Source organism: Ciconia boyciana, chromosome 1 (genome assembly GCF_034638445.1).
Source record: "Ciconia boyciana chromosome 1, ASM3463844v1, whole genome shotgun sequence".
Taxonomy (NCBI): domain Eukaryota; kingdom Metazoa; phylum Chordata; class Aves; order Ciconiiformes; family Ciconiidae; genus Ciconia; species Ciconia boyciana.
In genome coordinates, this window is record NC_132934.1 from 805890 (window position 1) to 827769 (window position 21880).

Consider the following 21880-nt stretch of genomic DNA (forward strand, 5'->3'; position numbering starts at 1 on the left):
GATCCTCCTCCTCGACCCCCAGCTCCTTCATCAGCTGCCGGGCCACGTGCTCGCCGTCCTCCGCCGTCTGCTCCCCGCTCAGCACCACCTGCGGGCACGGGGAGGGTGAGCCCCGGAGCCGGCCCCCGCGCCCCAGCCGCGCCCCACTCACCTCCAGCTCCAGGAAGTCCCCCAGCCCCTCCACGCTGTCCAGGTGCACCCGGGTCTGTCCCACGAGGTAGAGGAGACGCTCCTTCCTCACCACGCCCAGCACGCCCAGCGCCTGCCCCAGCACCGCCTGCGCACCGGCAGAGGAGCTGCCCGCGGCCGGCAGCAGCCCCAGGAAGGGGCGGCTGCGGCGCCGGGCGGCAAAGCCGAGGGCACGAGGCCCCGGCCAGGCCGCGGGTGCCCCACGCAGCCCCGCGGCGGGCAGCGGCCAGCACCCCCGGGCGCTCCGTGCCCCCAGCGCCCACCTCCAGGCCGTCGGGGTCGTCCGTGGGGGTGATGCTGAAGCAGGAGAGCTTGGGGCCGGTGGTGTCGGGGCGCTCGTAGAAGATCAGCTCCCCGCGGCCGTCCTGGGAAGGCGGCGGGTCAGGGTCAGGCGAGGTCAGGGTCAGGGTCAGGCAGGAGAGGCAGGGTCAGGCCGGGTCAAGGTCAGGCCAGTGAGGCAGAATCAGGGTCAGGGTCAGGCAAGGTCAGGATCAGGCAGGCAAGGCAGGGTCAGGGTCAGGGCAGGTCAGGGTCAGGCAGGGTCAGGGTCAAGGTCAGGCAGGGTCAGGGTCAGGCAGGCAAGGCAGGGTCAGGGTCAGGGTCAGGGCAGGTCAGGGTCAGGGCAGGGTCAGAGGCAGGGTCAGGCCGGAAACGCAGGGTCAGGGGCAGGATCAGGATCAGGGTCAGGGCAGGTCAGGATCGGGTCAGGGTGAGGGTCAGGGTCAGGCAGTCCGGTCCCACAGGCCTCCCCGCCCCAAGCCCCTCCCCCCCCCCGAGGCCCGACCCCCGCACTCACCGGGCTGCGGCGGAGCTTGAGGCGGCCCCGCGGGACGCGGAAGAAGGTGTCGGCCTGGACCAGGCCTTGGCCTTGGCCTTGTCCCGGCCCCGCCAGCCGCTGGGCCGCGCCCCGCGCCGCCGCCAGCGCCCTGAGGCGCGCCTTCACCTCCACGTTGCGCCTCATCGTCGCCGCGCCAGCCCATAGGCTGCGCCTCGCGACGTCATCACCGGGCGCGCTTTCCCATTGGCCCACGCGCGCCCCGCCCCGCCGGGCCGCGGCGGGGCTGTCATGGCGGCGGGACGGGGGAACGGGGCCGGGGCTGGGGCTGTGCCCGCCGCCACCCGCCTGCAGGCCTACGCCTGGTGCCGGGAGTTCCTCGCCGGTTCCTGGAAGCTCATCGGGCCCGAGGAGTTCGGTATCGGGCCCGTCAGGTACGAACCGGCAGCCCCAGGCGGAGGCCTGCCCGCCCGGGTGTCCCTCCCCCCCCAGTGTCTCCCAGTTGCCCCCCCGTCAGTGGCCTTGTCCCCCAGTTCCCCCAGCGGGTGCCCTAGTCTCTCCCCAAGTGCTGTCCCCCCGGGTGCCCCCGTTGTCCCCCTGGCTGGTGGCCCAGTCGTGTGTCCCCCCCCAGTGTCCCCATGTTGCCCCTCCAGCCGGTGGCCCTGTCCCCCCCAAGTGCCCCAGTGTCCCCCCCAGTGTCCCCCAGTCCACCCCCAGTCCCCTATCGAGTGCCCCAGTCTCTCCCCAAGTCCTGTCCTCCCCCTACTGCCTCCGTTGTCCCCATCCCCCTGACTGGTGGCCCAGTCCGTCCCCCAGTATCCCCCAGTTGCCCCCCCAGCCGGTGGCCCTGTCCCCCCAAGTGCCCCAGTCTCCCCCAGTTCCCCCATCGGGTGCCCCAGTCTCTCCCCAAGTCCTGTCCCCCCGGTGCCCCCATTGTCCCCCTGACCGGTGGCCCAGTCCCCCATGTTGCCCCCCCAAGTGCCCCAGTCCCCCTAGGTGCCCCTGGCCCTCCCGCAGTTGCATCCCCCTCCGGGTGCCCCCACCATACCCACCCCTCCCCCAGCGACACCCCCGCAGCCCCTGACCGGGCCGTGCCCGCAGCGGGGGGCTCAGTAACCTGCTGTTCAAGTGCGCGCTGCCGGAGCACATCCTCAGCGTGGGGGACGAGCCCCGGCAGGTTCTGCTGCGCGTCTACGGGGCCATCCTGCAGGTGCGTGCGGGCGGCGCCGGGCCCCCCCGGCCAGCAGCCCCCCCCCCCCCCCGCCCCGCCCGGCAGCCCCTGAGCGGCCTCGGGGCTCTGCCGGCGTCTTCCTCCCGGCCCGGGCCTGGCAGCCGCCCCCTGCCTCCCGCGGGGCTGCCGGGGCCGGGGGCTCACTGCCCGCGTCCGCAGGGCGTGGACTCGCTGGTGCTGGAGAGCGTGATGTTCGCCATCCTGGCCGAGCGGGCGCTGGGGCCGCGGCTCTACGGGGTTTTCCCCCAGGGGCGGCTGGAGCAGTACATTCCGGTACGGGACAGGCTCTCCCGGCCCGCGGGAGCCCGCCTAGGGGGGCTCCTTGCCCCGGCTCCGGCCGGCCGCCGCAGGAGGAGATGCCCCCCGGGGCTTCTCGTGCCACCGAGGGCAGAGCCGGCTCCCCGGGGCGGGCAGGCTGCTGACGTCGCCGCTGCGTCCCCCCAGAGCCGGCGCTTGCGGACCGAGGACTTGTGGGACCCCGACATCTCCAAGGAGATCGCGGTGAAGATGTCCCGGTTCCACGGGATGGTGATGCCCTTCAACAAGGAGCCCAAGTGGCTGTTTGGGACCATGGAGTGGTGAGCGCAGCCGCTGTCCTGCGCGGGTGCGGGCTCCCAGGTCGCCTCAGCCCCTGAAATCCTGTGGGGTCCGAGCACGGGGAGGTTTCCCGGCTCGCTGGGGAGAGAGGCGATGTGGTGGGGTGGCAGCGCCCAGGGGTGTCGCTCCCACCGCAGTGCTGTCTCCTCCGCTCCAGGTACCTGAAGCAGATTTCGGAGCTCACCTTCCCCGAGGAAGGGCAGCTGAAGAAGTTCAACCACCTCAAGACTTACAACCTGCAGGAAGAGATGAAGAGCCTCAGGTGAGCCCGACCTGCCCGCTGCCGTGGCACGGGGCGGGGGCTGCCCCTGCTCCGTCGCCGCCTCCTCACGGCAGCCTGCGCCGACTCGGCGTCTCTGGAAACCCGTCTCTTCTCTCCTCTGTCCTCGGAGGGTGCCCTCCGCCCGAGGGCCCCGCGCAGGCCCCGGGGGATGGCTCTCGGAGGGGTCCCTGCGGCCCCGGGGCAGGGTTCGGGCCAGGTTCTGGATCCCAGCTGCGTCCGTAGCTCCGTCTGCCCACGTGCAGCGGCAGCGGTGGCCCCCGCGTCCCCGGGGCCGGCGGGCCCTGCCCCGGCTGAGGCATCTCTCCCCTGAACTGCAGGGAGCTGCTGGAGTCCACCCCCTCGCCGGTGGTCTTCTGCCACAACGACGTCCAGGAGGGTGAGCGCAGCGGGCGGGCGGCTGCTTCCCCTCGCGGAGGCCCGGTCCTGCGGCCGGTCTCTCTCCCTGGCCCGCCCAGCCGGAGCCTGCCCGCCCCCGGGCACGGGCTCGGCCTCCCGCCCCTGCCTGCGGCTGCCCCCCGGCTCCGGGGGGGCCGGGGGGGTCCCCCCGACCCCCCGAGCCAGCCCCGTCTCTGCGCAGGGAACATCCTGCTGCTGGCTGGGCACGAGGCGTCCTCCTCCGACAAGCTCATGCTCATCGACTTCGAGTACAGCAGCTACAACTACCGGTGGGTCCGGGGGCTGCGGGGGGCTGGGCTGTGCCCCGGGCGGGGGTCCGGTCTCCTGCTCGCGAGAGGCCGGGGCTCTGCTCACCCTCCCCTTTCCCCAGGGGCTTCGACATCGGCAACCACTTCTGCGAGTGGGTTTACAACTACACCCACGATTCCTGGCCCTTCTTCAAGGCTTCCCTGGAGAACTACCCCAGCCGGCAGCAGCAGGTAGAGCTGCCCTGGCCCTTGGCAGCGGGCAGGGGGTGCTCCCAGCGAGGGGGGGCAAGGCGGGGGGGGGGGGGAGTGCCTCGTGGAGGCTGGCGGGGGTGTGCCAGACACGGCAGTGCCGGGGCGGTGCGGGCAGCCCAGCCCCCTGCCCGCTGTCGGCAGCGTCCCTGCCTGCTCTGTCCCCCTTCCAGCTGCATTTCATTCGGCACTACCTCTCGGAGGACTCGGGGCGACACGGGGACGCTACGCACGAGGAGCAGGCCCGCATCGAGGAGGAGATGCTAACGGAGATCAACCGGTGAGGGGCGTGCCGTGGCAGACGGGGGTCCCCGTGGCCGCGGGGGCCGTCCCGGGGACACGTCCCCTGGTCCCCGCCGCCCAGAGAGAGGGCGGCGTCCCCAAAACCCTCCCCGTCCTGCTGCCTCCTGCACGCCGTTGGCGTGGGGCAGGGCGGGGGGACGGTCCCGGCGGGGCTGACGGCTGCGCTCCATCAGGTTCGCCTTGGCCTCTCACTTCTTCTGGGGCCTGTGGTCCATTCTGCAGGCGAAGATCTCCACCATCGAGTTTGGGTACCTGGTGAGCGCTGCCCTTGTTCGGGGCTTGCCCGGGGATCCCTTGCACGTCACCCCTCCTCTGCGGCAGGGTGTCGGGGCGGGGGGCTGGGGGTGTCGGGGGGCACAGGCAGTCCCTGACGCCCCTTTCCCGCCCCAGGACTATGCACAGAGCCGCTTCGAGGCCTACTTCCAGCACAAGGCGCAGTGCTCCTGAGAGCGGCCGCCTCGGCCCTGCCCGCACCCGCCTCCACTCCGCAGCCTCCCCCCGCCCGCCCCGGCAGCGCCCGTGCCGTGGGGCAGGCCGGGGACGCGGTGTCCCCTCCGGGGTGGGCCGCCCCCCGTGCCGCGAGGGGGGCTGCCCCCCCGGCCTGGGCTGCCCGGACGGGGGCCGTAACGGTTCGGGGGCTGGTGTCCGTCCCTGCTCCCCGGGGCTGCGCAGCAAGGCAGGGAGAGCCGTGGGTCTGCCCGGGCGCGTGACCCCTGGAAAAGGGGACATCCTGCTCGGAGCGGCGGCACGTCGGCCGTGGGGCACGTCGGCCGTGGGGCACGTCTTTGCTGCCGCGATGGCCCCGGGCAGAGGGGGAGGCGGTTGCCCCGTCCCTGCCTGCCCCTGGGTGCTGCCTGCGGCTGCCCCCTCGCCGCCTCTGGCACGTCCCCCCTGTGGCGGCATGTCCCTTGCCTCTGGCGCTGAGCGGGGCTCGAGCTGCGGGTCGGGCTGGGGGAGCCCCCTGCCCCAGCCAGCAGCGGGGGGGCTGGCGCAGCCGGGGCCGGGGGAGGACGGTGGCTCGGCCGTCCTGGCTGCCTCTTGCACGGTCGTGCCTGGAGCTGTGCCCCTGCCTGCTGAGAGGGGTGCGGGCAGGGGCGCGGAGAGGCCCCAGGGTGCTGCTGGGGACAGAGGGGTGTGGGGGACCCTACGCTTGCGTCTCATTCCCCCCCGCACCCCTCCCCAGACCCGGGGCCGGGGCAGGACCCGCGAGCTGCTCCCCCGGCCCCTGTGCCCCGGCCTGGCTTCCCCGCGGCTCTTGGCTGCGCGGCGTCGCTGCTCAGCTGGGCTGGGGGCTGCGGGCTGGGGGCTGCCCCTTCCCCCCCCCCCCCCCGGCAGCAGAATGTACACTGTCCTCAGACCAATAAACGCTGCGGTGGTGCGCGGCGCCTGCTTGCTCTCCGTGTCCCCGCGGCCACCACCTCCTCCCCGCTCGCCCCCGTCCCCCGTCCCGGGGTGTCCTGGGCTCTCCCAGGCCATCCGGCCTCCTGCTGCGGGGCTGTCGCAGCGGGTGGGGGGCTGCCCCACAGCAGCGTGCGCCCACCCCCTCCCCAGAGCCACCGGCCTGCGCTGCGGGGGTCCGGGTGGGCTGGGGCTTGGGATGGGGAGCGGGTGCCGCAGCTTACGCCTGCCCGGAGCCGGGCTGGGGGGGGACACACGGGAGCCCGAGGCCGTGCCCCTCTCCTGGCCCTGCAGGTACGTTCCCGGCGCCCACCCTGCGGACGGCGAGGAGGGTCTCGCCGATGGCGGCAGCCCCGGTTTGCGCTGCGGTAGAGGAGATGCCGCCCCGTCTCCTCCCGCCCGCGCTGCACCAGGGCCTCCGGTTGTTCGAGGTGTGTTTGTGGGCGATGTTCGTGGTGCCGTCCTGGCCCCCTGCAGCCCCACCGGGGAGCGGCGATGCTCTGCAGGTGCTCGGGGGGGGCAGGCAAAGCGTGGGCCCGCTGCCTGCTCCCCCCCCGCCCCACGGTCTCTGCTTCCCCCGGAGCCGGGGTGTTGGGGGGCTCGTGTGCTCCCCCTGCTCCAGCTCACCCCGGCCCCCCCCCGGGATCTCCCCTGGCCTGTGGCGCGGTCGGCAGAGCCCTGGGGCCGTGAGCTGACCGGGGCGCGTGGGGCCCGGCCGTGGGGGGCCGTCCCGGGCTCTCGGGTGCCCACGGCCGCCCGGCCCCGTGGGGGCTTGTGGGCGGCACGGGAGCAGGGGGGAGCCGGGCTCACCCCCACCCGCAGCCCCGCTGCAGCCCTGGCCCCTCGCCAGCCCCGGGGCTTCAGGCCCCGCTCCTGACCCAGCCCACGGGTGCTGGTGCCGGGGGGCTCGGCTCCCCTCCCCGGTGCTGCCGGTGGGGTTCCCCGGCGGGCGGAGGGAGTGGGTGCGCGGGGGTGCGGGAGGCCCCGGAGGCGGCTCTGGAGAGCCCGGGCCCCCCGGCACGCAGCCCCCGTGGGGCTCAGCCTGCTCCCGGCCGGGCCTGGCAGCGGGTCACGGCTCTGCCCGTCCACGCCGACGAGCGCGGCTTCGGCACGGCGCAGCTCTTCAACGACACCTTCCCCACCGGCAGCTCCCGGGAGCGATGGGCGCTCGTGGCTTCGCCCTCCCCGTGGCCGCCTTCCCCCGCGCGCGCGGCCGGGGCCGCGCTGCGTGGCCGCCTGCCCGGCCAGGAGCTGCCCGCCGGCACCCGTGGAGCCGAGCGTGGGCTGGTGTCGGGGGGCCAGGGCCCAGCGCTCCCCCTTGGCGCTCGCCCGGCTCCTCTTCCACCCACGCGCTGGCTACTCGTGGCCCCGTGGCCAGCCGGCAGCTCAGCGGGGCGTGGGCTGGGGGCTCCTTCCGCACCCGCTGCCCAGCCCAGGACCCTCTCCCGGAGCCGGGAGAGGGGCAGAGGCCCGGGGGTCTCGCCCCGGGGCTGCGCAGGGGATGAGCCCCGGCCGCGGTGGGCACCGGGCCACGCACCCCATCACGCGCGCGGCCTGCGCGCACACGCGTGTGCCCACGTGCACCCCTGCCACGCTGGGGCGGCAGCCCCTCCCGGGGGCCGGGGGCCGGGGGCCGGGGGCCGGGGGCCGTGCTGCTGCTGCGCCGCGGCCTCCTCCAGCGCCCTTCCAGCTGCGGGCAGCGCGGGCAGCTGCCTGCGGTCCGCTCCGGAGGGGAAGGCCGGGGCCTCCCGGGCATGGCGGGCGGAGGCCTCTCCTCTGCCAGGCGCTGCCCTGCTCCGCGGCCGTGGCACGGCAGGATCCGGCCCCGTGGCCCCGTAGGGCCCCGGGCCCGGCGCGGCCCTGCCCCACGCGCGGACCCCCCGGGACAGCCCCACGGCCCCCGCCACGCTGCCCGCGGCGGAGCCGGGATGGGGGAGGGACACGCGTGGGCAGGGACCTGCCTGGGGAGTGGGTCCCCTCCCAGGGTGCCGGTCCCTTCCCGGGGGTGCGGGTCCCTTCTCGGGGGAGGCTGTTCCTGCCCGGGGGGTCTGTCGGTCCCTGCCCGGGCTGTCTGTCGGTCCCTGCCCGGGGGGTCTGTCGGTCCCTTCCCGGGGCGTCTGTCGGTCCTGCCCGGGGGGTCTGTCGGTCCCTGCCCGGGGTGTCTGTCGGTCCCTTCCCGGGGCGTCTGTCGGTCCTGCCCGGGGCGTCTGTCGGTCCCTTCCCGGGGGGTCTGTCGGTCCCTTCCCGGGGCGTCTGTCGGTCCCTGCCCGGGCTGTCTGTCGGTCCCTGCCCGGGGGGGTCTGTCGGTCCCTGCCCGGGGGGTCTGTCGGTCCCTTCCCGGGGCGTCTGTCGGTCCCTGCCCGGGCTGTCTGTCGGTCCCTGCCCGGGGGCGTCTGTCGGTCCCTGCCCGGGCTGTCTGTCGGTCCCTGCCCGGGGGGTCTGTCGGTCCCTGCCGGGGGAGGAGCGGGGCCGCGGGCGGTGCGGGGGAGGAGCGGCGCCCGCCGCTGCCATTTCGGGCCATGGAGCGGGTCCCGCCCGCCGCCGGTGTCCGGTTACCGGCGCGGGGCCGCAGCGGGCGCAGGGAGCCGCCGTCCCCGGGGCTGCCGCCCGCCGTCCGCGCCCCCGAGCAGGTACCGGGCACCCGGGCGGGCGGGGGGACCCACACGCGGGGGAGCCCCGCGGGGGCCGCACGGGACGTGTCCCCCCCCCCACCCCCCCACCGACCCCCGGCGCCGGGGGACCCGGCGGCCGCGCACCCGCCCCCCCGCCCGGCGGCGGCTCCCACCCGTGTCCGTGGGGGCGCGTCCCTCCGGGCCCCCTCCGCACCCCCCGCGCCGCTGTGGGTCCCGCCGGTGCTGCCCCGGCCCCCCCGGCCCCGGCCCGCGGCGCAGCCCCGGGAGCGGGGCCCGGGGCCGCGGGGAGGCGGCGTGGGCCGGGCGGCGGGGCCCGGCGGGGCGGCCCCTCCGAGGGCTCCGGGGCTCCGGGGCTCCGCGGCCCGGCCCGGCCCGGCCCCCAGCGCCCCGGTGACCTTGCGGCGCCGGCGGCGGGCGGGCGGGGGGGGGGGGCGGCCCCACGGGGGCTCGTCCCACCCGCGGCGTGGGCCCTGCGGGGTCCCCGGGAGCCTGCGGTGACACTGCCTGCCGTGACACACAGTGCAGTGCCAGGCCAGGCCGTGGCGTGCCGTGCATGATTCTGTGCAGTGCCGTGCAGCACCGTGCCATGCCGTGCCATGCCGTGCCATGCCGTGCAGTGCCGTGCATGATTCTGTGCAGTGCCATGCCCCGCTGCGCTGTGCCGAGCCGTGCCGTGCGGGGTGATTGCCTGCAGCGGGGTGCGGTGCAGTGCAGCCCGCAGCCGTGCCGTGCCACGCACCGCGGTGCGCCTTAGTGCAGGGCGATGCGGTTTAATGCAGTGCTGTGCAGGGCAGCGCAGCACAGGGCAGTGCCGTGCCGTGCCGTGCCGTGCCGTGCGGTGCAGCGCAGAGCAATGCAGTTCAGTGCAGTGTAATGCACGCCAGCGCAGCGCGGTGTAGCTGCGCCATGCAGCTGCGCAGTGCGGTGCAGCGTGGTGTAGCCGTGCGGTGCAGCTCAGTGCAGTGCGGTGTAGCCGTGCGGTGCAGCACGGTGCACGGCGTGACTTGGCTCTTGCCGAGCTGTTTGCCTCCAGCCCAAGGACGCCCTTGTGAAAGGGCACCCTTAGCACACCCGCACCCGGGGCTCCCCCGGCCCTGGGCTCCAGCAGCACCCGCGGGCCCAGCAGCCCTCGGGCTGAGCCCCAGGCCGGCACCGGCTGTGCCAACACCAGAGCGTCCCCGGGGACCCCACGGGCGCCCGGCTGTGCCCGCACTTGCTGCTTGCCCTGTGGCTCTTGCTGCTTGCCCTGCTGCTGCCTCGGCCGGTGGTGTTCCTGGCGCAGCCATGGCTGCCTGCGCAGAGACGGCGTGTGCCGTGTGCCGTGTGCCGGCGCAGGGGCAGGTGATGCCTCGCCTCCGAGGGTTTCGCTGCGGGCAGGGGCCAGGCAGCTGCCTGCGAGCAGGGGTGTGTCCGCACCACCGTCCCCTCTCCCCGTGCGCCGGTGACGGTGCCGGAGGCGGCACTGACCCTTCCCTCAGTGGGCACCCGGCCAGCGCCGCGTGACTGGGACGGGGCCGCGCAGGCAGCACGCGCATCGAGCTGGCAGGCTCCCATGGGACGTGGTCGTCCCAGCGCTGCGGCAGACACGTCACCTCTGAGGCCGAGCCGGTGCCCGTGCGCCGCGCTGGCCCGGGCAGCGCCGTGGGGCAGACCCCCACCTTTGGGCGAGGGCACCCACCGCTGCCCCACGGCTTTGCTCCCCAAGCTGGGGTGCTGGGGCCGGGGGACCCCTCCGTCCCGGGGAGCGCGTCCCGGGGGTGACCGTCCCTGTGCCCCCCCGCAGGTGCCGGCAGACCCCCAGGATGGCGGAGGCTCACCAGGCCGTGGCCTTCCAGTTCACCGTCACCCCCGAGGGCTTGGACTTCCACCTCAGCCGCGAGGCCGTCAAGCAGCTCTACCTCGCCGGCATCTCCTCCTGGAAGAAGCGCTTGGTCCGCGCCAAGGTGGGCCCGGCCGGGGACCGCCGGGCAGCCGGACCCCCCCTGTCCCCACCATCCCCACCGCCCTGACCCCCCTGTGCCCACAGAACAGCTTCCTGACCGGCGTCTACCCCGCCTCGCCCTCCAGCTGGATGGTGGTCGTGATGGCCACCGCCGGCTCCTTCTACTGCCAGGTCGACCCCTCCCTGGGGATGATCGCCCGCATCCGCCACTGCCTGCCGGAGAGGTGAGTGCGGGCGGCTCGGCCGGGGGGACCACCCCCCCTCCAGCCCACGGGCACGGCCCCACCCGCCACATCCCTCGGCGGGGACCACCTGCCACGTCCCAGCCCGTGGGCACGGCCCCACCGGCCGTGCCCCTTGGTGGAGACCACCCCACACATCCCCCAGCTCCGTGGGCACGGCCCCCCCTGCCCTGTCTCCCAGGGGCTCCCACCCCGCATGTCCCCAACCCCACCGGCATGGCCATGGGGGGGCTGCAGCATCCCCCGGGGGGTCCTACCCCACACATCCCTACCCCACGGGCACAGCCCCACTTGGGGACCTCCCCCGGGGGGTCCCACCCCACACATCCCTACCCCACGGGCACAGCCCCACTTGGGGACCTCCCCCGGGGGGTCCCACCCCACACATCCCTACCCCATGGGCACAGCCCCACTTGGGGACCTCCCCCAGGGGCTCCCACTGCACTTCCCTCAACACCATGGGCACGACGTCCCCGAGGGGTTCCGCCCTTCATGGCCCCCGGCCCGTCACGTCCCCCCCTCACCCCTCTGCCCCCGCAGCCGCCTCCTGAGCTACCAGAGTCGGACGATGGTGAGCGCCGCGCTCTTCTCCACCGGTGTCTGGCTCTCTGCCGTCCTGCTCTTCCGGCAGGCGCTGAAGCTGCTGCTCTCCTACCACGGCTGGATGTTTGAGCCCCACGGCAAGATGAGCCGCAGCACCAGGATCTGGGTGGTGAGCGGTGCCTGCAGCCGGCAACGCACCGGCACCGGCACCGGCACCGGCCTGGCAGGGCAGGGCAAGTGGTGCCGAGCGGGGTGCTGCCGGCGTGGGCGCGGGAGGATGCTGCAGCGTGGGGTGCAGAGTGCGTCTGCATGCATGTGTGCGTGCGCACGAGTGTGTGTGTGCACGTGCAGCACGGTGGGTGCCGGGGTGCTGGCGGGGGCTGCGAAGCTGCTGACGGTGGGGACGAGCTGAGCCTGCTCCGTGGCACGGAGACAGTGGTGCCGGGGGCTCGGGGGAGCCGCAGGAACCGGGCAGCTCTGCCTGGGGTGGGCACCGGCAGGAGCAGCTGCCCAGGCCGGGGTGTCGGGGCAGCGGGCAGGGCTGGGACCCGGCTGCGGTGCAGGGGAGCGTGCAGGGCCGGGACAGGAGCAGCGTGGAGGGCCAGGACAGGGTGAGTGTGCAGGGCCAGGACAGGGTGAGCGTGCAGGGCCGGGACAGGGTGAGCATGCAGGGCCGGGACAGGGTGAGCGTGCAAGGCTGGGACAGGGTGAGCATGCAGGGCCGGGACAGGGTGAGCGTGCAGGGCCGGGACAAGGTGAGTGTGCAAGGCTGGGACAGGGTGAGCGTGCAGGGCCGGGACAGGGTGAGCGTGCAAGGCTGGGACAGGGTGAGCGTGCAAGGCTGGGACAGAGTGAGCGTGCAGGGCCGGGACAGGAGCAGCGTGCAGGGCCAGGACAGGGTGAGCGTGCAGGGCCGGGACAGGGTGAGCGTGCAGGGCCGGGACAGGAGCAGTGTGCAGGGCCAGGACAGGGTGAGCGTGCAGGGCCAGGACAGGGTGAGCGTGCAGGGCCGGGACAGGGTGAGTGTGCAGGGCCGGGACAGGAGCAGCGTGCAAGGCTGGGACAGGGTGAGTGTGTAAGGCTGGGACAGGGTGAGCGTGCAGGGCCGGGACAGGGTGAGCGTGCAGGGCCGGGACAGGGTGAGTGTGCAGGGCCGGGACAGGGTGAGCGTGCAGGGCCGGGACAAGGTGAGTGTGCAGGGCCGGGACAGGGTGAGCGTGCAGGGCCGGGACAGGAGCAGCGTGCAGGGCCAGGACAGGGTGAGTGTGCAAGGCTGGGACAGGGTGAGCGTGCAGGGCCGGGACAGGGTGAGCGTGCAGGGCCGGGACAGGAGCAGCGTGCAAGGCTGGGACAGGGTGAGTGTGCAAGGCCGGGACAGGGTGAGCGTGCAGGGCCGGGACAGGAGCAGCGTGCAAGGCTGGGACAGGGTGAGTGTGCAGGGCCGGGACAGGGTGAGTGTGCAAGGCTGGGACAGGGTGAGCGTGCAAGGCTGGGACAGGGTGAGTGTGCAAGGCCGGGACAGGGTGAGCGTGCAGGGCCGGGACAGGGTGAGTGTGCAGGGCCGGGACAGGAGCAGCGTGCAAGGCTGGGACAGGGTGAGCGTGCAGGGCCGGGACAGGGTGAGCGTGCAAGGCTGGGACAGGGTGAGCGTGCAAGGCTGGGACAGAGTGAGCGTGCAGGGCTGGGATGCCGCTGCGGTGCAGCAGGCACATGCAGGACTCCCGGTGCCGGCAGCTGGAGCTGGCGCACGGGCAATGCACGGCCACGCCGCGGTCCTGCGGCTCTGCCCCGTCCCCTCCATCCTCTCCGCGTGCCCGGCAGGCGCTGATGAAGGTGCTGTCTGTCCGCAAGCCGCTGCTCTACAGCTTCCAGACCTCTCTGCCCAAGCTCCCCGTGCCCCCCGTGGAGGCCACCATCGCCCGGGTAAGGGGCCGGGCCGGGCCGGGGCGGGGGGGGTCCGTCGGCGGTGGGACGGGGACGGGGGGGGGTCACGCCGAGCCCCCTCCCCGCAGTACCTGGAGTCGGTGCGCCCGCTCATGGATGATGACAAGTACAGCAAGATGGAGGCTCTGGCCAAGGAGTTCAAGGAGAAGACGGCTCCGCGGCTGCAGAAGTACCTGATCCTCAAGTCCTGGTGGACGACCAACTACGTGAGTCCCCTGGGTGGCCGTGTCCCCCCAGCACCGGGGCTGGTGACCCCAACCCGAGCCCACGGTCCTGCTGTCCCCCCGTGCTCACGGGAAGGGGGGACTTGGGCCCCCCTGGGTGCCCCAGCTGGGTCATGAGGGCAGGGGGTCCTGCACCCCCTCCCCATCCTCGTCCCCGTCCCCGTCCCCGTCCCCGTCCCTGTCCCTGCAGGTGAGCGACTGGTGGGAGCAGTACATCTACCTGTGCAGCCGCAGCCCGCTCATGGTCAACAGCAACTACTACGCCATGGTAAGGGGGGGGCGACCGCCGGCATGACCGGCCCCCCCACCGGGTGCCCCCCGGCGTCGTCACCGAGTCCCGTCCCTCGTCCCCAGGATTTCCTCTACGTGACCCCCAGCCACGTCCAGGCTGCCCGGGCGGGTAACGTGGTGCACGCCATGCTGCTGTACCGCCGCAAGCTGGACCGCGGGGAGATCCCCCCCGTGAGCACCGGGGCGCTGGGGGGTCCCGTGGGGCTGGGGGGGTTGGGGAGAGCGGGGGGGAGGGGGGCAGGGGAGGCCGTGGGGCAGGGGTAGGGCCAGGGGAGTCGCCGTGGGGCTGGCGGGGGTCCCGGGGCCTCGGGGGGCTGGGGAGGGGGCCGGGGGCGGCGGCGGGGCGCGGGCGCCCCAGCCCCCCCTCACGGCCACCCCCCAGGTGATGGCGCTGGGCATCGTGCCCATGTGCTCCTACCAGTCGGAACGGATGTTCAACACCACCCGCGTCCCCGGCAAGGAGAAGGGTACGGGGGGGGCGGCCCACCCCCCCCCCGCCCCCGGCAGGGGCTGTCCCGGCTGGGGTCCCCAGGCCGCGGGGTGGCCCTGACGCCCCCGTGTCCCCCCCAGACGCGCTGCTGCACCTGGTGGACAGCAAGCACCTGGCCGTCTACCACAGGGGCCGCTTCTACAAGGTCTGGCTCTACTACGGGGGGCAGCTGCTGCGGCCCCGCGACCTGGAGCTGCAGTTCCAGCGCATCCTGGACGACCCCTCGCCCCCCCAGCCCGGCGAGGAGCGGCTGGCGGCACTCACCGCCGGCGAGAGGTGCCGGCACCGGCCCCGGCCCCGGCACTGGCGGGGCGTCCCCGCGCTCCGGCGGGCGGGGGGCGCTGGGGGGCTGGGGGTGCTGGGGATGATACTGGGGGCGCTGGGGGCTGGGGGTGCTGGGGATGATACTGGGGGTGTTGGGGATGCTGGGGGTGCTGGGGGTGCTGGGGATGCTGGGGATGATACTGGGGGTGCTGGGGATGCTGGGGATGCTGGGGATGATACTGGGGATACTGGGGGTGTTGGGGATGCTGGGGGTGCTGGGGGTGCTGGGGATGCTGGGGATGCTGGAGATACTGGGGGTGCTGGGGATGCTGGGGGTGCTGGGGTGCTGGAGATACTGGGGTGCTGGGGATGCTGGGGGTGCTGGGAGTGCTGGGGGTGCTGGGGATGCTGGGGGTGCTGGGGGTGCTGGGGATGATACTGGGGGTGCTGGGGATGCTGGGGATGCTGGGGATGATACTGGGGGTGTTGGGGATGCTGGGGGTGCTGGGGGTGCTGGGGATGCTGGGGGTGCTGGGAGTGCTGGGGATGCTGGGGATGCTGGAGATACTGGGGGTGCTGGGGATGCTGGGGATACTGGGGATGCTGGGGATGCTGGAGATACTGGGGTGCTGGGGATGCTGGGGGTGCTGGGAGTGCTGGGGGTGCTGGGGATACTGGGGATGCTGGGGATGCTGGGGATGATACTGGGGATGCTGGGGATGATACTGGGGGTGCTGGGATACTGGGGTTGCTGGGGGTGCTGGGGATGCTACTGGGGATGTGGGGGATGCTGGGGATGCTACTGGGGATACTGGGGATGCTGGGGATGATACTGGGGATGCTGGGGATGATAGTGGGGGTGCTGGGGATGATACTGGGGGTGCTGGGGATGCTGGAGATACTGGGGTGCTGGGGGTGCTGGGCATGCTGGGGGTGCTGGGGATGATACTGGGGGTGTTGGGGATGCTGGGGGTGCTGGGGATGCTGGGGATGCTGGGGGTGCTGGGGGTGCTGGGGATGCTGGGGGCGCTGGGGTGCTAGGGATGCTGGGGATGATACTGGGGATACTGGGGGTGCTGGGGATGCTGGGGATGATACTGGGGATACTGGGGGTGTTGGGGATGCTGGGGGTGCTGGGGGTGCTGGGGATGCTGGGGATGATACTGGGGTGCTGGGGATGCTGGGGGTGCTGGGGATGCTGGGGGTGCTGGGGATGCTGGGGATGCTGGAGATACTGGGGATGCTGGGGATACTGGGGATGCTGGGGATGCTGGAGATACTGGGGGTGCTGGGGATGCTGGGGGTGCTGGGAGTGCTGGGGGTGCTGGGGATACTGGGGATGCTGGGGATGATACTGGGGGTGCTGGGATACTGGGGTTGCTGGGGGTGCTGGGGATGCTACTGGGGATGTGGGGGATGCTGGGGATGCTACTGGGGATACTGGGGATGCTGGGGATGATACTGGGGGTGCTGGGGATGATAGTGGGGTGCTGGGGATGATACTGGGGGTGCTGGGGATGCTGGAGATACTGGGGGTGCTGGGGGTGCTGGGGTGCTGGGGATGATACTGGGGATGATACTGGGAGTGCTGGGGATACTGGGGATGCTGGGGATGATACTGGGGATGCTGGGGATGATACTGGGGGTGCTGGGGATACTGGGGATGCTGGGGGTGCTGGGGATGCTGGGCATGCTACTGGGGATACTGGGGATGCTGGGGATGATACTGGGGGTGCTGGGGATGATACTGGGGGTGCTGGGGATGCTGGGGGTGCTGGGGATGCTGGGGATACTGGGGATACTGGGGATGCTGGGGGTGCTGGGCATGCTGGGGTTACTGGGGATGCTGTGCACGCTGCCCGGGGCGGCGGGAGCAGGGCGTGGGGGGGATGGAGGAGATGCTCCAGGATGGGGACCCGTGGGCGGGGGCTGCAGCGTGGGTCGGGGCGTGGGGACGATGGGCTCGGGGACCTCAGCAGGACAGGGGGCATCGCCACCCCCGCGCCCTCACGCTGGCCGTGCCGGCAGGGTGCCCTGGGCCGAGGCCCGAGCCCGGTTCTTCAGCCACGGGAAGAACAAGGTCTCGCTGGACGCCATCGAGCGGGCGGCCTTCTTCCTCACGCTGGACGAGGAGGAGCACGGCTACAGCCCGCGCCGGGAGGGCTGCATGGACGCCTACGCCAAGTCCCTGCTGCACGGCCAGTGCTACGACCGGTGGGCACCCCCCCAGCCCCCCGCCCCAGTCCCTCCCCCCCCCGGTGCGCACCCTGCCCTCACCCCCCCTCCCCGCAGCTGGTTCGACAAGTCCTTCACCCTGGTGGTCTACAAGAACGGGAAGGTGGGGGCCAACGCCGAGCACTCCTGGGCCGATGCCCCCATCATCGGGCACCTCTGGGAGGTAACGGGGGGGCGGGGGGGGCACCCCCAGGCTGGGCACCCCCAGGCTGGGCACCCCCATGGGGCACCCCGGCTGGGCACCCCTGTTGGGCTCCCCAGAGATGGGAACCCCCATTGGGGACCCCCAGTTGGACACCCCCACTTGGGCATCCCTGTTGGGGACCCCCATTTGGGTACCCCCGGAGGTGAGCACCCCCAGGGGAGAGGACCCCCACTTGGGCACCCCAGAGGTGGGCACCCCAGGTGGGCACCCCCAGGGTTGGGCACCCCTGTAGGGCACCCCCCAGCTGGGCACCCCCCTCCTGGGGGCAGGGGGTCCCGGGGGGCTGCCCTGGGGAAAGCCCTGGGACAAGCGGGGGTGAGTAGGGCTGTGGTGGGGGGGCGTGGGGCAGCCCTGGGGTGAGTGGGGCAGCCGGGGGGTGGACTGGGGGGGACGGGGCGATGCTGGGGGGCTCGGGGGGCCGTGGGGCCAGTGCCCCACGCTGAGGGGCGCCTCTCCCCCCAGTTCACGCTGGCGACAGACAAATTCCAGCTGGGCTACACCGAGGGGGGGCACTGCCTGGGCGAGCCCGACACCCTGCTGGCCCCCCCCAGCGCCTCCAGTGGGACATCCCCCAGGAGGGGGGTCCGACCCCCAAGCGCCCCCGCCCTGGCCCTGAGGGCAGGCTCTCGGGGTCCCCCCGCGCCCCACGGCAGCGGGGTGGGCTCTCTGCGCCCCCGCCACCCCCCGCGCCCCACGGCGTCGGCGCACCGGGGTCCGTTGGCCCTCGGGTGTCCCGGTGCCCCTGGCTGTGCCCAGGGCTGGGACTGAGCCGTCGGCGTCCCCCCGCCCCGGGCGACGGGGGGCCGGGGGCCGTGCCGCGCCCCCCGTCCGCCACGGCCGCGCCTCTCCGCAGTGCCGCGCCGCCATCGAGAGCTCGTACCGCCTGGCCAAGGCGCTGGCCGACGACGTGGACTTCTGCTGCTTCCAGTTCTCCGACTTCGGGAAGGGGCTGATCAAGAAGTGCCGGACCAGCCCCGACGCCTTCATCCAGATCTCCCTGCAGCTCGCGCACTTCCGCGTGAGCCGCCCCGGGCGGGGCGGGATGGGGACGGGGACGGGATGGGGTGGGATGGGATGGGATGGGGTGGGGATGGGACGGGATGGGATGGGATGGGATGGGACAGGACAGGATGGGATGGGATGGGGATGGGGACGGGGACAGGATGGGATGGGATGGGGTGGGATGGGGTGGGATGGGATGGGATGGGATGGGACGGGATGGGATGGGATGGGATGGGATGGGGTGGGACGGGATGGGATGGGATGGGACAGGATGGGATGGGATGGGATGGGGTGGGACGGGATGGGATGGGACGGGATGGGATGGGATGGGACGGGATGGGATGGGATGGGATGGGGATGGGGTGGGATGGGATGGGGTGGGGATGGGACGGGGTGGGGATGGGACGGGATGGGATGGGGATGGGACGGGATGGGATGGGGTGGGACGGGATGGGATGGGATGGGACGGGATGGGATGGGATGGGATGGGGACGGGGACGGGGACGGGACAGCACCCCCTGGGCACGCCCCGCTCTGACGTGGCCTCTCCGCAGGACAAGGGCTGCTTCTGCCTCACCTACGAGGCCTCCATGACGCGGCTCTTCCGCGAGGGCCGGACGGAGACAGTAAGGTCCTGCACCGCCGAGTCCACCGCCTTCGTGCGCAGCATGGCGGACCCCCGGCAGACCGTGAGCAATGCGCCAGGGTCCGGGTCTCCGGCCCCCCAACCCCTCCTCCCCGGACCTCCCCTCCCAGCCCTCGGCTCCGTCCCGCTGTCCCCAGCCGTGTCCCTGCACGGCCCGGCTCAGCCAGCACCTCCCCTCTCTCTGGTGGTCCCAGTCCCTGGGGAGGTCCCCATCCCTCAGAGAGGTCCCTGTCACGAGAGGGGTCCCCACGCCTCACAGTGGTCCTCATCCCTTGGGGACGGCCCCATCGCTGGCAGATGTCCCTATTCCTTGGGGACATCCCCATCCCTAGACAAAGTGCCCATCTCTGGAGGGGGTCCCCGTCCCTGCGGAGGTCCCCGTCCCTCGGGGAGATCCCTTTCCCTGGAAGAGGTGCCCACCCCTTGGGGACATCGCTGTCCCTGGGAGAGGTCCCCATCCCTCGGGACCGTCTCCCCTGGAGCTGCACAGCCGTTGCCTCCCCTGGGCAGGACCAGGAAGGACTCACCCCGCAGAGCACCCAGGGTGGCCGGGCTGGGGGTGACGGGACCCCCGCCTGCCCCGGCCCTGAGCCCGGCTCTCCCCGCAGCGAGCCGAGCGCCAGCGGCTCTTCAAGCTGGCGGCCGACAAGCACCAGCACATGTACCGCATGGCCATGACCGGGGCCGGCATCGACCGGCACCTCTTCTGCCTCTACGTGGTGTCCCGCTACCTGGGGGTGCAGTCCCCCTTCCTGGCCCAGGTGAGCCCGGGCGGGCGCAGGGGCACGCAGCGCCGCGCCGCACCGCGCCGTGACGGTGACACGCACGGCACGTGGGACGCTGCATGGGCACACAGGGGACGAGCCACCCCCGCCTTACATGTGTCACCAGCACGCGCGTGTGCAAGCGCTGCACGCGTCCAGCTGCCGTCGCCGGTGTGTCACCACGTGCCACAGTGACGGCACCCTGCGCGTGTCACCCTGCGCGTGTCACCCTGCGTGTGGCACAGCCGGCTGGGCTGTGCGTGGGGATGTGGCTGCCTGTGCACGTGGGTGTGCAGCGGGGTGCAGTGGGGCACAGCGGGGCACAACGGGGCGCAGTGGGACTCAGCAGGGTGCAGTGGGGCACAGTGGGGCGCAGCGGGGTACAGCGGGGCACAGTGGGGCGCAACGGGGCACAGTGGGGCACAGTGGGGCTCAGCAGGGTGCAGTGGGGCACAGCGGGGCACAACAGGGCGCAGTGGGGCACAGTGGGACTCAGCAGGGTGCAGTGGGGCGCAGCGGGGTACAGCGGGGTGCAGTGGGGCTCAGCAGGGTGCATTGGGGCACAGTGGGGTGCAGCGGGGTACAGCGGGGTACATTGGGGCACAGTGGGGCGCAGCGGGGCGCAGTGGGGCACAGTGGGGCTCAGCAGGGTGCATTGGGGCACAGTGGGGTGCAGCGGGGTACACTGGGGCACAGTGGGGTACAGCGGGGTGCAGTGGGGTGCAGTGGGGCTCAGCAGGGTGCATTGGGGCACAGTGGGGCGCAGCGGGGTACACCGGGGTACACTGGGGCACAGTGGGGTACAGCGGGGCGCAGTGGGGTGCAGTGGGGCTCAGCAGGGTGCATTGGGGCACAGTGGGGCGCAGCGGGGTACATTGGGGCACAGTGGGGCGCAGCGGGGCGCAGTGGGGCACAGTGGGGCTCAGCAGGGTGCATTGGGGCACAGTGGGGCGCAGCGGGGCGCAGTGGGGCACAGTGGGGCTCAGCAGGGTGCAGTGGGGCACAGTGGGGCGCAGCGGGGCGCAGTGGGGCGCAGCGGGGCACTTGGCCGGCGGCACCCACGCCTGCTCCGGGCAGGTGCTGTCGGAGCCCTGGCGCCTCTCCACCAGCCAGACGCCGCAGCAGCAGCTGAAGCTCTGCGACCTGAGCAAGTTCCCCGACCACGTCTCCACCGGCGGCGGCTTCGGCCCCGTGAGCATCCCGGGGGGGGCAGGGAGGGCGGGGATGTGCGCAGGGTGGGGGCAGGCGGGTGGGCGTGCAAGGGCAGGAGCGGGGTGTGCAAGGGCAGGCGTGTGGGCGTGCAGGGGGCAGGAGTGTGGGCGTGCAAGGACAGGAGTGTGGGTGTGCAAGGGCAGGCGTGTGGGTCCAGCACATACCCCCCGTGGCTCTGGGTCAGGCACGTGCCCCGCACGGGGTGCCCCCAGCCCCATGGCCCAGCCCCATGGCCCAGGCGGGTGCCCGGTGCCCCCGGGGTGCCGCGGCCCCGCTCATCCCACCCCGCAGGTGGCGGACGATGGCTACGGCGTCTCCTACATCATCGCGGGCGAGAACCTCATCACCTTCCACGTCTCCAGCAAGTTCTCCAGCTCCGAGACGGTGAGAGCCCCAGCGCTGGGGCGGGGGGCCGGGGGGCTGCCCCGAGCCGGGGGCTGGGGGCTCCCCGGGTGCTGCAGTTGCCATCCATGCTGTGGGGTCTCCTGTGGGGTCCCCGCGGGCCTGGGGCAGCCCCCCCGACCCTGACCCCGACCCACTGCATCCCGGCCCCTCTCCTGTGGGACCCCCACCTCACTCCAGGCTTGTGGTGCTGCCCGTGCGGGATCTGCCGGGGGTCCCGGGGCGCAGGGGGTGCCCCGGGGGGGAGGGGGGTGTCCCACTCTTGGGGAGCCGGGGGCCGTGAGGTTCATGGGTGCTGCCCCGCAGGACTCGAAGCGCTTTGGGAGGAACATCCGCCAGGCCATGCTGGACATCGCCGAGCTCTTCGACAAGCCGGCCGAGAAGGCGGGGAAGTGAGGAGGGGGGGTGGGCTCGGACCCCAGTCTGGGGGGGACACGGAGCCGGGGCCGGTGGGGGCCGCACCGAGCCCCGGTGCCGGGTGGGTGGGGGGCAGCGAGGGCGTTGCTGCTCTGTACATGCTTCCAATAAAGGCTGTTGGTGTGAGCCCCCGCCCGGCTCTGCGCCCGCCACGGGGCTGGGGACCCCCCGCGTCCCCACGGGCGTCCCGGCAGCATGGCGGCAGCCAGCAGGCCCCGGCCGGTGGGCGCAGGCCACGGGTGCGTCAGCAGCGCCTCGGGCAGCGGATGAAAGGCGCCGTGGGGCGATGAGGCGTGCCCGCCGGCCGCCTGCGCGGCGGTGACGGGGAGTGTGCAGCGGGGCACGGCGGCAGGGACGAGCGCTGCGCAGAGCCCCTCGGCCGTGTCCGGCACGGCGGGACACCTCGCCCCGGGCGGCACCCCACAGTCGGAGGCGGCCGGCACCCTCCTCCCGCCGGCTGCCTGCACCCCGACTCGCAGAGCTTCGATGCGGCCCGGCCGGCACCCGCGGGGCGTCTGCTGGGGCGCAGGGGTCCGGCCCGCCCAGAGCCCCTCGGCAGGCGAGGGGGGCGGCAGCCCCAGCACCGGGCTCGGAGCCCCCCGCCGCGGGCACCTCCTTGTCCAGGGGTGCTCCGGCTCTGGGACACAGGCTGAGTCCCCCTGGCACCCGCAGCCTGCCTGCACATCCCTGCCTGCACACCCTGCCTGCACATCCCTGCCTGCACACCCTGCCTGCACTGCACACCCTGCCTGCAC

At 73.5% G+C, this 21880-nt stretch overlaps 2 protein-coding genes across 2 annotated transcripts; both read left to right on the forward strand.

Annotated features, from left to right (window-relative positions):
* The first annotated feature begins 1240 nt into the window (after window positions 1-1240).
* On the forward strand, window positions 1241-5654 carry CHKB (choline kinase beta). Its single transcript, XM_072856178.1, has 11 exons — window positions 1241-1398; window positions 2066-2174; window positions 2355-2468; window positions 2640-2773; window positions 2950-3054; window positions 3393-3451; window positions 3653-3740; window positions 3842-3950; window positions 4142-4248; window positions 4445-4526; window positions 4662-5654. Exons 1-11 carry the CDS (start codon window positions 1256-1258, stop codon window positions 4716-4718), a joined length of 1107 nt encoding a protein of 368 aa, XP_072712279.1. The 5' UTR covers window positions 1241-1255; the 3' UTR covers window positions 4719-5654.
* Window positions 5655-8188: 2534 nt separating this feature from the next.
* CPT1B (carnitine palmitoyltransferase 1B) lies at window positions 8189-21111 on the forward strand. The gene is given in 20 exon segments (XM_072856150.1): window positions 8189-8299; window positions 10086-10245; window positions 10329-10468; window positions 11027-11198; window positions 12851-12952; window positions 13042-13179; window positions 13388-13465; window positions 13552-13659; window positions 13871-13955; window positions 14059-14254; window positions 16271-16456; window positions 16535-16640; window positions 17145-17223; window positions 17226-17258; window positions 17534-17700; window positions 18239-18373; window positions 18939-19091; window positions 20172-20285; window positions 20598-20690; window positions 21015-21111. Coding segments are annotated over 19 exon segments (2316 nt in total). The 5' UTR covers window positions 8189-8299; window positions 10086-10104; the 3' UTR covers window positions 21105-21111.
* Window positions 21112-21880: the final 769 nt, after the last annotated feature.

Coding starts and splice junctions, on each gene's coding strand:
- CHKB (XM_072856178.1), top strand. CDS start 1,256: ATGGCGGCGGGACGGGGGAACGGGGCCGGGGCTGGGGCTGTGCCCGCC. Junction 2,774..2,949: donor CTGTTTGGGACCATGGAGTG/GTGAGCGCAGCC, acceptor CCTCCGCTCCAG/GTACCTGAAGCAGATTTCGG. Junction 4,249..4,444: donor ATGCTAACGGAGATCAACCG/GTGAGGGGCGTG, acceptor GCGCTCCATCAG/GTTCGCCTTGGCCTCTCACT.